We start from the raw sequence: 13,431 nt of genomic DNA on the forward strand, positions 1-13,431 counted from the left end.
GAGAGAGTGGCCCCAAAGGAACCTTCCACATCCATCAAAATTTCACCTGCATTTCCACACGTCATTTACTGTATCCATTGCTCCCAATGCGGTATCCTCTACATTGGGCAGACAGGATGTCTACTCGCAGAGTGCTTCAGAGAACATCTCCGGGACACCCACACCAATCAACCCCACTGCCCCATGGCTGAACTCTTTAACTCCCCCTCCCAGTCTGCTGAGGAGATGCAGGTCCTGGGCCTCTTCCATTGCCACTCCCTTATCACCCGATGCCGGGATGAAGAATGCCTCATCTTCCGCCTTGAGACCCTCTAACCCCATGGCATCAATGTGGATTTCACCAGTTTCCTCATTCCACCCCCCCCCGCCGCCCTCCACTTTACCCCAATTCCAACCGTGCTCATGACGTGTCCTATCTGTCCATCTTCCTTCCCACCTTCCCACTCCACTCTCCTCCTACCTATCATCATTGCCCCCACCTTCATCCACCTATTGCACTCTCAGCTATTCCTCCAACCCCCCCCACCCCCCCACCCCCTCCCCCACCCCCTCCCCCACCCCCCCCCCCCACCCCCTACCCCCTACCCCTCCCCCTCCCCCTCCCATTTATATCTCCAACTCCAAATCTCCCAGCCTCATTCCTGATGAAGGGCTTTTGCCCGAAACATCGATTTTCCTGCTTCTCGGATGCTGCCTGACCTGCTGTGCTTTTCCAGCACCACACTCTTGACTCTGTTGTTACGACTGTGACAGGAGGAATGTTATGGTAATCAGGCCCCACTACTCTTCCAGTCAATCATTCGTGTAAATGTGCTGATTCAACTGTAAAAATTGTCAATTGTTTATCTATTATCTAGATAATAAAAACATTCACCATGCTTCTTTAATTCAATATAATTTGTTTATTAGAAACAAAATTTGTCTTTAAAGCAAGTGGAAAACACTGACAGATGAGGTATGATCCAGAATTAAAACAATGACACATTGACATAACACAAGGGATATCTCTGGAAAGGTGGTTTTTTTTGAAAAGGAAAGCAGAAGGGAAAAACGAACTGTGTCAGCCAAGTGTTTGGAAACAAAGGAGAGAATGCAACGCCTTCTCACGTCACCTAATTTGCTGTCAATGAAGCCACATTGCTGGCAGCTATAGATTGATGGTGGATGTCGAGTTCTATTGTAGTCGCCCTGTGGTTGATTCTTTAGAAAATGATCACAGTTGAGCTTTTCAAGTTTCACAAGGTAATCATAATTGCTGGTAGTTGAAAACCCCATCAGGTTCCCAAGAACTTCTACTGAGAACTTAATTTCAGGAGAGAGACTCATAGATTCTGGGGCATCTCCCTTACTGATTCTTGGGTCTGTTAAATAAAATTCAAAGCCCAGAAAGGGTTGCTGAGCAACCTTTAACTTAAAAACTTCCGAGTCTTCAAAGCCAGGTTTTCTGTAATTAAGGCAATAAATCCCATTGCTTGATTTTTCTACAAAGGTAGTTAACCGCACACATCAAATTGTTGATCTAACTCCTTGTTTGTTCTAGAAAATGTATAAACTGTTTCATATCTTCCATTTTTCTCTAGTATGCAGCGTTCCCTCTAATTCTTTTTCCTTCTACACAGACCTCAGGATCCATGTGTAGTAGCGATCCGCAAGCAAAGGCCATTGGAGTGGCTGAACACATGCACACCCGTGTAGCTTAGAGGAGATGTTGATAGTATGCATGTGTATCATAACAGTATGTCTATCTTTGTTCTGGGTGTAGTCTTATCAATTGTAGCAAGAATTCCTTACAAATAGGGGTGGCATTCCATTTGCCCTCCTAATTCTTGCTGGAGTTGCATGTTAACTTCCTTCGATTTAAATCCAAGAATTTCAAATGCCTCTGAATGCCAATATTTACGAAAGTGTCAGTTTATAAAAAATATTGTGTAATTCCGTTCTTTTTATTTGAGTGGATCATTTCACCTTTTCCCACGTTATTTCCAGATTCTCATTCATTCCAATTTGTTATGGCTCTTTGACGTCAAGGGTTCGTCACTGTCACCTCAAGGCCCTTTCGTATGTTGATCAGTAAGATTATGACGATCTTAGTTATGAGCTGCAAAAATTAAAAACATTTAATTTGACGGAAAGAAGGTTCAGAGGTGGCTATGTATCTGCATTCAAAACCTGAAAGGATGTGGACAAGATCAACATCATTACACAAATACTACAATTGATGCAAATAAAACACATTTTAGTCTGAGAACAATTTAAAAATTGGGAACTTCTCTGAACCGCAATGCAAACCATGACCTATATTTTTGCTTTCGTGGATTATGGTGAATGTCTCGAGCCACGCTGGTCATTTATTACAGATGAAGAGTATAACCCTGCAAGGCAAAATGCTTAATTAATGCGTGAAATGTACGGTTAAAGCAGGTAGAAGAAGCATTGACATTGGAACACAACTACAATAACATGCTTGTAAGTCACAAGTACTGAAATTTTACCCCAGTGATTACCTCCGAGAACCAGTCCTCCACCATCAATTTCTACAAAAGCTTACTACAAGAGGTTACAGTTCAAATGCTGTTTGTAACCAGTATTCATCAAAGTAGTGTTGCTCCTACCTTTGAAAACAAATTGTTGGGTAAATTACAAGTCTCATTTTTGCTCTCTAAATTTGCAAATAACTTTCATACCTCTTCTACTATGTTTTGTTCAGTGGACGACAGACCAAGATGTGGCTGATGCTGTCCATTCAGTGGGTGTGCAGGATCTGCTGGAAATCAAGTTCTATGAAAACAGGGCTAATGGGCAGTCTAAAGGGTGAGTGCATATAAAAATTCCGCTAAGCTAACTGTGTATAGTTAAGTTTCATAATAACATCTCCTTGAGGTGCTAAAGATAAAAAGAAATTCATTTATGGTACCATCTGATTATATCTCCTACAAAATCTGTGCTTCAAATGGAGTGAACTACCTTTTCAACACTATCATGAAGTACTGACGACTTATGATGTAGACAGGTGAAACACACTTTATGCACAAAACCTAATAATAAACAGCCAGTCAAATTGACTGTGCCTGAAAGAGATACATTGTTCAGGTGCGAAAGTTGCTGCTGATAAGTAATAAAAATCAGTCATAGGCAGCATCAATACATAGATCATGGAACATAGAAAAATACAGCGCAGTACAGGCCCTTCGGCCCTCGATGTTGCGCCGACCGTAACATTAGTACTGAGGTAGAGTGGAAGCTGTGGTGTCCATCAGTGGTTTCTGCACACTGAAATTCTAACTTTCAGCTATTAAGTCAAGGCTAGAACAAATATTTCTAAATCAAACCTGGGTCAACCATTTGAATGGTAGAACCATTCGTTATATCAGCATCCGGGTCCTTCAGTGCACCTTCATTTTATTCAAACTAGGTAAAGAAAATTAATGTAAGAATGGCTGTGGACAAGAAATTATGATTTAACTTCAGTGTTGTTTATTTTGTTCTTCCTGTTTACTTAAAGGTGCGAGTAAAATGTAGGAATATTGGTTTTGAAACAGTCCAAGAATTTGGGCACAAAGCAACTGATTTACAGCCCCAAATTAAATGACACTAATACACTGTATCTCAGGGATTCTGTGCTTCTGAATAAATCACTTTTTATATCCTTTCATCATTTTAACTGCACATTGATTGTTTCCTTCATCGTACTTGCTACCTTCCAATTACAGTTTTTACATTTTCTGCTGGCACCATGTTTAAGGTAAATATATTCAAAACAAGGATGGCACTCTGGTGATGCCACTGGAGATCCACAGCAGAAATTTTAGTGTTTGTGAAATTTTCATCCTGTGTTCTGTTGAAGGTCATACACAGATTTAGTCTTCAAAATATGTATTGTGTAGTGGAAGGTGAATATATAGACCTTTCACATCCTCAGGATATCATAAAGCTCTTCATAGCCCTTATATTTACTTTCTTGAAATGTTATCACACTCTCACAGGCAAAATTGAATAAAAGGATTGAGAATGCAAATTACACATTGAATTTCATTGGGCTTGGGGTAACAACAGCAGAAAGATTAGGCCCTTGATGAATAGATCATTAAAACCGTTCTTTTGTGCTTCCAGGTGGTTGAGAAAGCAGATAATTATTTAATACATTTTTGAATGGGATTAATAAGTCAAGGTGGTTATATTCAAGTTGTACAGACAAGACCAACTTGAATTTATATTGTACCATTAACAAAACCGGATGTCTTAAAGTACTTTACAGTCAATTACCTTGTTTTGAAGTGTAATCACTGTTGTAAAAGACAGCTAATTTGCACACAACAGACTTCCACAAACAGTAATGTGATAATGACCAAATAATCAGTTTTTGTAGTGTCCATTGAGAGAAAAAGATGGATCAGGAGCCCAGGAAAAGCTGCCCTGCTCTTCTTTGAATTGATTCTGAGAGATTTTTTGCATCCACTTGAACAAGCAAGTGAGGCCTTGGTTTAACCTCTCATCTGAAAGATGGCATTTCCTACAGTGCAATATTTCCTTAGTACTTTTTTTTAGATTAGATTAGATTACTTACAGTGTGGAAACAGGCCCTTCGGCCCAACAAGTCCACACCGCCCCGCCGAAGCGTAACCCACCCATACCCCTACATCTACATCTACCCCTTACCTATCACTACGGGCAATTTAGCATGGCCAATTCACCTGACCTGCACATCTTTGTGACTGTGGGAGGAAACCGGAGCACCCGGAGGAAACCCACGCAGACACGGGGAGAACGTGCAAACTCCACACAGTTAGTCGCCTGAGGCGGGAAATGAACCCGGGTCTCCGGCGCTGTGAGGCAGCAGTGCTAACCACTGTGCCACTGTGCCGCTCATTGGAGTGTTAGCCCTGGAATGGGATTTGAACCTGGAACCTCGATTCAGAGGCAAGAGATTGACCAACTGAGCCATAGCTGACAATTGGTATACCACATTTGGTTGTGGTTTATATAGATAAATTAGAATTATTGGAAGAAATACACAGATGGACTCAAAACATGATTCCTACACTAAGGGGTTGAGTTAAGAGGAACAAATACCTACTGCAGTTTTTAAAAAACATTTTTTGCAGAGAAAAGAGATTTTAGTTGGACATTGAAGATGTTCTTTGGTGTGATTAGATTGAGCCAATGTTAAGGACTAAGGGATACAGATAATGGAGTAAAGGAAAATAGGACATTTAGGCAATTTTTTAAAGCAAAAGAATAATAAAATTGTGATAATTTGTTTTGGGAATAATAGGGAATAAAGTTAGGTTTTTGAAAGGTTCAGTGATTTCTATTAGGAATATCATATTAAAAGAGTTCTAGCATCATTCAGGGGTATTGATGTAAATTTAAGAGAAAAACCCCGTCCAAAACATCACCATCTTGCCTTGTAATACATTTATTTACATGATTAAACAACATATCACATTTTTTCTAGGTGTAGCATTGCTCCACCTTTTTAGTGATACCACATGCAATCCTTATTAAATTTGACACTATAGGAGATCTTTTCTGAAAAATTGCCCAGTGTATCCTCAGAAAAGAAAGAGAGGAAGTGAAGTAAAATTGGGCAATTGACCTTAGGAAATAGAAGCATTGACCTTGCTTGATTTTACTTTTTTTTCCTGAAATGACTTTGTTATTTTCTTGGCATGGGATTTCTTTTTAAAACTAGGTTATTGTGATGGGTGATGTAAAATGTGATGTATCTACCATAAATTTATAGTTAATATGATTATTTTTGTTTCTGCAGTAAAACTGATTTATTTTAGTATTACAGTGGTGGTCATTTTGGGATGAGCTCTGGAGAGAGAAGGTAAATTTGGTAGATAGTTTGGGGTGATCTCTTTGTAGGGCAATTTGATCTGAAGGATATTTTCTATGTTGCCTGTGGCTCAGAATCATAAGACCAATTTTGTGAAACTAACAAAATGATTAATTCTTTGAGAAAATAATTATTTCACTGTTAATTGCAGTGTAACCAGTTCAATGAACACCCAAGATTATAATGACGATCGTTTTTAAACTTCTTAAAATACATTTAAACCGATGAATGTGAAATTCAGCGAGGGTTCCCATTCCTGATTTTTAGTATGTCCTTCTGAAAGTAGATCTGTATGTGGATATTGATTAAGAATCCAATCAGATTTAGTTGTGATGACCACTGTGATTGGGCAGATTTCCCATCATGTGGAAAATTACTCAATCTGAGGTTGCATATCCGAAGTTTGATGTGGTACAATAGACTGTAGGAACTCAGTGAATTATACCACAACAACAAAATTTGGTAGTTTTTTTTTCAATATTCCATTCAATGTCAGTTATGCTCGGGTAGAGGCTACAGGTTTCAATTTTGTATGAATATTTTATTTCATAAATCGTCATAAATTACATGTACGGTTGATAGTGTTTACTATCATTTTGATGGGCCAGGCCACATACCATTCAGTTGAATAATTCTTGCATTTCATTGGGTTGCTATGAGATACCAATAATATGTTGTGTGATTTTTTTTTTCCCTACATGATGACTGGGGATATGAACACTAAATTGCTGTTGTGCTTTTCAACTTAAAAGTGTCTGGTGTTATAGATATAATGAACATTCTGGATATCATGCGGAATAGATGGATAGATTGTTCACATTTGTGGTAACATTAGTGAATTTGATCTTGCAAACTAAGTGTTTAACATGTTATTAATCTCTCGCCAGGATTTCTCATTTACACTGAGTACAAATTGCATTAATGTATAATAGTGAGAGAAGTTCCAGAAGTGTATTTAACATCTAAATAAGGGAAGATACAGTTCAGCTTTGTGTTAATTTAGCAGATGATTAACATGGTGAGTTGTGCCAGAAACTAGCAGCTCATACATTCAGTCCTCCAGTTATCAGATTGTGGATGCAAACAGCTCACTACCACAACGTATGTACTCAAACAGTAAATGTCCAAATTGTTGGCATTTGTGACATTAAAGTGCATCTAGTTTGCTAAACATTATAAACTTTTGGATTTCACACCTGGTTTAGCAGATTTGTAAAGTGCAAAAGACAAGTTAAAGCTTTGGATAGAGCCTCTTTGTCAGAAAACAAACCTGTCTTCTCATTTGAGATGCTTTAGGACCTGCACTGCAACTGTGCATTTTTAGTTTCTTTTATTGTCAATGTTAACAAAGGTTTTATTGCTTTTTACTTTGTTCGGTCTGCATGTTATTTTTTTCTGAAATACAGACATTTCTGCCACTTGAAATAGCAGTTTCTAAGCCTTGACTCAGTTAATGATGTGACAGATATCAGCTAATTCAAGAAGTATTTTGGGAAAAAAAAATCCAGACTCTCTTGCCAGCAAAAATAATGTGATCTGAATTAATTGACCTGAGGCAGTCAGCCCTGAGATCATGAGATGAGTTGGTGGTGTGAATGGTTTGAAGTGGGCGTGGTTGCAAGATGTGCAGGTATCTGCACCAGGAATTGAGGACATTTGATTTTTGGAACACGTGGGCAGAATGGAAAGACTGTAATGGTGGGCTGGGACTTTTTTCACTGGAATGTAGGAGGTTGAGAGGTGACCATATAGAGGCTTATAAAATTATGAGGGGCATAGATAAGATGAATAGCAAAGACCTTTTCCTTCGGGTAGGGGATTTCAAAACTGGAAGTGAGAGGAGAAAAAGGGATCTGAAGGGCATCTTTTTCCACACAGAGCAGTGCATATGTCGAATAAACTGCCAGAGAAAGTGGTAGATACATGTACAGTTACAATATTTAAAAGATATTTTGACAGGTACACGAATAGGAAAGGTTTAGAGGGATATGGGCCAAACGCAGGCAAATGGGACTTTTGTTTGGAAGACCTAGTCAGCATAGGTGAGATGGACTGAAAGGTCTCTTTCCATGCTGTGAGAGTCTATGATGCTGAGCAAGTTACAATGCAATATATATGCATGTTTAGCAAAGCCATAAAATTAAACAATGTTTTAAAGATAAAGCAAGAAATACTAGAAGCCTCAGCAGACCAGGCAGATTGTGTGTAGAAGACTTCTTCTATGAAGAAAAAAATTCCATTGCAAAATTAAAAAAATATATAATGGGAATTTGAGAAATCAGGAGCTAATTGTACTGCCATCTTCCCCAGGGTCAAAGCCTGGATTGTACTGACTTTGCTAACCTCTACCAGGGCAATTGTAGAATTCTGCAATCTATAGGACAGAACTGAACTCAATTAATATCTCAGAATTGAATAATTTGGTGTGAAAGTATAAGTTGCCTGGCACCCTGAGCACTATGTCTAAAGTCATGAAAAAAAGTCAGAATTACCAAGGTTCCTTCGACAGCGCTTTCTATACCCATGACCTTTACTGTCTAGGAGGACAAGGGTAGCAGATACATGGGAACACCACCATCTGCAAGTTCCTCTTCAAGCCACTCAGTCTTGACCTGGGCATTTATTTCATTTCCTTCAGTATTGTCAGATCAAATTCCAGGAACTCCCTTCTTAACAGCATTGTAGGTGTCTCTACACTAAATGGGCTGTACTGTTTCAAAAAGGCAAGTCACTCTCCCTTCTCAAGGTCATTTAGGGATGGAAAGTGAATGCTGGCCTCGCCTACAAAGCCCATACCAATTGAATAAGTTTTTTTTTAAATTGAGTGCTGCACTAAAAAGTGAGAAAGGAATGGAACAGAGTACAGCCCTATCTTGTTTTGATTGTTTCTGAACTTAAGATTCAGATTGTTTTAAATACATCAATACAAACTATTTTGTGTTGTCTCTCCACTGGTGACTTATTGAAGCACATTGGAGAAGTGATTTAAAAATTACAGGAGAAGCCTAAGATCACACACAATCATATTGATAACAGAGCAGGCTTGACAGATCTTTCTTTTCATCCTATTTGTTAATTCATAATCAAATCAAATGATAAAATTAAGATATCCAAAGTCTAACGTAACTTATAGTAATATGTCAAGCTTAAACAACAGTGAAAGTGAACTGGAAATTTTTCTTCTACTCATGCCCTTATTAGCATTACTTATCCTCCAGTGACTTGCGAAAATGCTATATTTTGAGCATGAGTCAGGACAGCAAATTTTAGCAGCATTTCTTAATATTCTTTCTTAGGATGCATCCCTGACAAAGCCAGTATTTGATGTTCATCCCTAATTGTCTTTGAGAAAACTGTGGTGCGGTACTTTTTGAACTTCTGCAGTCTGTCTGATGTTAATGTACCTGCAGTGCTATTAGAAAAGGGGGAAAATATCTGCATCCTCCAATAAACATCATCAGTACATGTGCATTTCCCACCAGGATCCTACTGGGCTGCAGTCAGTAACATTAATACTTGTCTCATTGTTTATTTTGAGGGGTCATAAGAATGACCCCAGTGATAAAGATTTTTTTTCACATGAGTGGTGAAGGACCCTGGGACTGTACTTGATGGAATTTAGAAGGATGAGGGGGATCTCATTGAAACTTACAGAATAATGAGAAATCTGGAAAGAGTGGATGTTTCACTGTTAGGAGAGACTAAAACCACAGCACACAGTCTCAGTGTGAAGCAAACTCAGTACAGTCCCAGCTTTGACCCTTGGACACATGGCTTACTTAGTACTCCAGATTAAAGTGGTGCTGGAAAAGCACAGCAGTTCAGGCAATATCCGAGGAGCAGGAAAATCAATGTTTTTGGCAAAAGCCCTTCATCAGGAATAGAGTCTTTGTTTTTACCTTACTTAGTACTCCAACATGCAGTACAGTTAGCTCCCAATTTCTGAAATTCCCATTGTCATTTTATTTTGCAATGGAATCTTTTCCTTCATAGAAGAAAGAAGTTTTCTTTACACAATTTGCCTGGTCAGTTGAGGCTTCTGTGTTTCATGTCTTTATTTTTAAAACACTTAAAGAGGAAGGAGGAATTTCTTCAGCCAAAGGGTGGTAAATCTGTGGAATTTGTGAGCACAGAATGCTCTGGAGGCCAAATCATTGAGTTTGTTTAAGACAGGGATAGGTTATTGATTAGTAAAGGGATCAAAGGTTACAGGGAGAAAGCAAGCAAATGGGGTTGAGAGTCCTATTAGCCATGCTGAAATTGTGGAGCAGACTCAATGGTCAAGATAGCCTAATTCTGCTCAGACGTCTGAGGGTCTGATATTCGGGTCACCCTAGATTATACCCCTTCCCTGGGCTTATGCAGGAAGAATGGGTGTTGGGGTGAGATAATATGAAGCTATTCCATTTTAGATAGAGTATCTAGCACGGGTCAGGCCTTCAGGAGAAATGGGGAGAAAAATTGGAAATGGCTTGCTACATTGTTCTATTGTGATGAGTAATGGTGACCTTTTTTTCTTTTTGTCTTCCTTTACTTTCTGACCAGGTTTGCTGAAGTATATCTGGGCTCTGAAAATTCCGTCCGATGCGTCATGGAGCTACTTCCAAAAAGAGAACTTCATGGACAGAGACCAGAGGTCATGCCTTGCAACAAACAGAATCTCAACCAGTTTGAAGCACAATCCAAGAAAAGTAAATCTTTGGAAATTCTACACTACATTAGATCTTCATTAACTTCTTTTCAGACCTGTATGTTTATGATCCAGAGTAATACCTGTACGAGTGGAATGGTAGAAAACTGTTTCATGTCCAGTCATATTGGAGATTACTCTGGTCCCATGCTAGTAAGCCAGTTACGAACACTGGCTTTTTGTGGCACAATATGTTTCCATTTGGTTATTCTAGCACATGCAAAATTAAATGGAAGTATTGTCATTAGATAATGAACTGAAATAGTTCAATGGATAGTAAATTTCAACTCCATACCTTTGTCATATTAAGTTTTACAGGAGCAGGAAAACATATTTCTCTGAAATAGCTGTTCATCACTGGGAACTCCTACTATTTCTACTAAAAAGCAGCAGTGGATATAGGAAGTGTCAGTACAATCTAGTGGGTTAAGAGAAGCATTTCAGCTGTATATTACACAATCAGACTGGCAGTTTTGGTTCAGAAGGAATATGATTAGGGATATTAATTCTTCTATTTACCATTGTTTTCACTTCCTACTCCTCAACAGTTTAATATGACAAATGTTTCTGTTTTCATATTTGTGAACTGTAAATGTGTGTTTAAATGAACATTTTGGAAATATGATGGAAGGAACAATGCATAATATCGTATATTTTTTCAACAGATTTTTTGTTGTGTTGTGACCGTATTGCCCATTCCCATCAGTATTCTCAGAGTCCACAATCTTCTGCATGTTGTGTTGCAATAAAACCTTGTATTTGTGCAGTCAGTGCAAAATTAGATCTTACTGTGCTGCGTGGTTGAGGGGGTAGAGAAACAAAGCATTTCATGATGACAACTTGAGACTTCAGACTGGACAGGTGATGTCTTGCATGTTGTGCATCATTTCTCTTCAAGGGTTTAGGGGTATGTTCTTCTCCAAAAGCTGGAAACATCTTTTTGTACCGCCGCAAAACATGCTGACTTTACATTTCTGTGTATTGACCCATAACCTTCAGAGCTGCTTGCCAGTGCAGTGGTTTTACCTGTCTATTCCAGTTTAATGTTGCCTTTTTCTAATGCTTTCAGCAGGATTAGTTTTGTCTTATACACTTTAAAAGATAACACACTTTGTAAATATGATTCCATAAATCGGGCAGAATCCTAATCTCCCTTATTTATCAAACATTATAATTTTTATTAGCATTTTCTGTATTTTTTTTTGTAATAGATTTACATGAGTGCTGTTAACCTTGGGAACTGGCTAGAAAGAGTCACTGGGTCTAACAGTGTGAGGAGAATAAATTAACATTCTTTTTTTATCAATACTACTTTGATCACTCTCTCTCTCTCTCTCAACTTCCCTTTTGTTCAATTTAAGCTTCAATCTTTTATTCTATATCCTATCCCTCGCTACATATTTGTTACGTCAAATTCAATATTGTTGCACAGTTGCAATTTCAACATGTTTTTTCTTGATATTTTTGGAATACAGGGCTCCTCACCTCCTTCAGCACTTCTTAAGTAGTAAGTCTACAGGTTTTTAAAACCCAAACTTGACAGTATTTAACTAATATTTCCTGATTCTTACTTTTTAAAAAAACCTTTATGCTGTTTTGTAATGTGAATCTTTGCCTAGTTTCTAAACAAAACTATTTTTAAAAAAAGTCCCGCCTGCATCAGATCTTTGCCTCTTTCAGTCACCTTGACAAAGTTACTCATGCCGATGGCACTGATATTATGATGTTAATTCAGCTCCCTCACACTGTCAGGCTCAGTCTCTGTCAGTTTTGGAGTACTGAACAAATTTTCCCCCAAGCACCAGTAACGTATTTATCTTTTAGACTGTGTTTGTACCCGTGTGTGATAACTATTGTATCTTTAAAATAAAATACATTGATCACACCAACCTACAATGAGGCTTGATGATACACTAATGTTATAAAATCACCCTCTTTGATTTTACTCTGCAATGTTGCATCTGAAATTCAGGAATTTCTGGTAAGTTGAAAACAAAACTATATACAGCTGGTTAAAAAATTCACAGGAAAAGAACTTTTTAAAAAATCTGCATTATATATCTTAGTCATTTTAACATCAGAGGAGCGTTAGAACAAGCCAATGTTTCTAAATTTGTTGTTGGGATCAAATGTCATGAGATTGAAAGGTTTTATTCCTTTTGTTCATAGTGCCAACTAGCAGATAATTACCTGGATGAGGATCCATTTAGATCTGTTTTATTTTGGTATTGAATATTCCTTTGGTCTTCGTTCTCCTAAAAATATTCTGCACTGGGATGCTGCTTACCTTAATGTTTGTTTGCACCACAGATACTTTCTATCTATCACTGTTTGCATGCAATAGGAATTGAATAATGCAACTTGTCCATCAGTCATTTACTTAATTTCTTCACCTTCTTCTATTCATCTCTGCTCCTTCACTGCCTCTGTATCTCTTTTATGCTTTCTTTCCACCTTCTATCCTTCCTAATCCACTTTCTTTCTATTCTACCTTCATTTCCTTCCTCTTATATCCTGCTCTTGAGTCTGCATGCTCCCCAATACTCACCCTCACCTGACTGTCCAGCTCCTTCCATTTGGTTATCCCATCCCATTTCTCTCTTTAATGGCCCCATGAAACTACTATTTATGCTTTCATCCAAATCACCATTCCATCTCTCCCACCCTGTTACTCCTCACCCCACTTCCCTCAATACCACTTTCTCTGAATCCGCTTCTTCAGCTCATTCCACTGTAAAACTTACTCAACTGTCCACAAATCGTCATTGTTCCCTCTTCCTGTTTCCAACCCTTATCCCCTCTTACATATTCTTCACCTTGTCACCACTTCCTGTCCACTTCATTCCCTATCCCCTGCTCCTGCCTGCTTCCTCACATCCCTATCTCACTCCTTACCACA

At 38.4% G+C, this 13,431-nt stretch overlaps 1 protein-coding gene across 1 annotated transcript in view; it reads left to right on the forward strand.

Annotated features, from left to right (window-relative positions):
- LOC140493553 (cleavage and polyadenylation specificity factor subunit 6-like) overlaps positions 1-13,431 on the forward strand; it is an 85,978-nt gene that overhangs the window by 37,324 nt on the left and 35,223 nt on the right. Inside the window, exons 3-4 of the mRNA XM_072592108.1 lie at positions 2,708-2,811; positions 10,388-10,533. Coding sequence (XP_072448209.1) covers positions 2,708-2,811; positions 10,388-10,533 — 250 coding nt within the window. The remainder of the gene's footprint in view (positions 1-2,707; positions 2,812-10,387; positions 10,534-13,431) is intronic.

This window comes from Chiloscyllium punctatum, chromosome 22 (genome assembly GCF_047496795.1).
Source record: "Chiloscyllium punctatum isolate Juve2018m chromosome 22, sChiPun1.3, whole genome shotgun sequence".
NCBI lineage: Eukaryota > Metazoa > Chordata > Chondrichthyes > Orectolobiformes > Hemiscylliidae > Chiloscyllium > Chiloscyllium punctatum.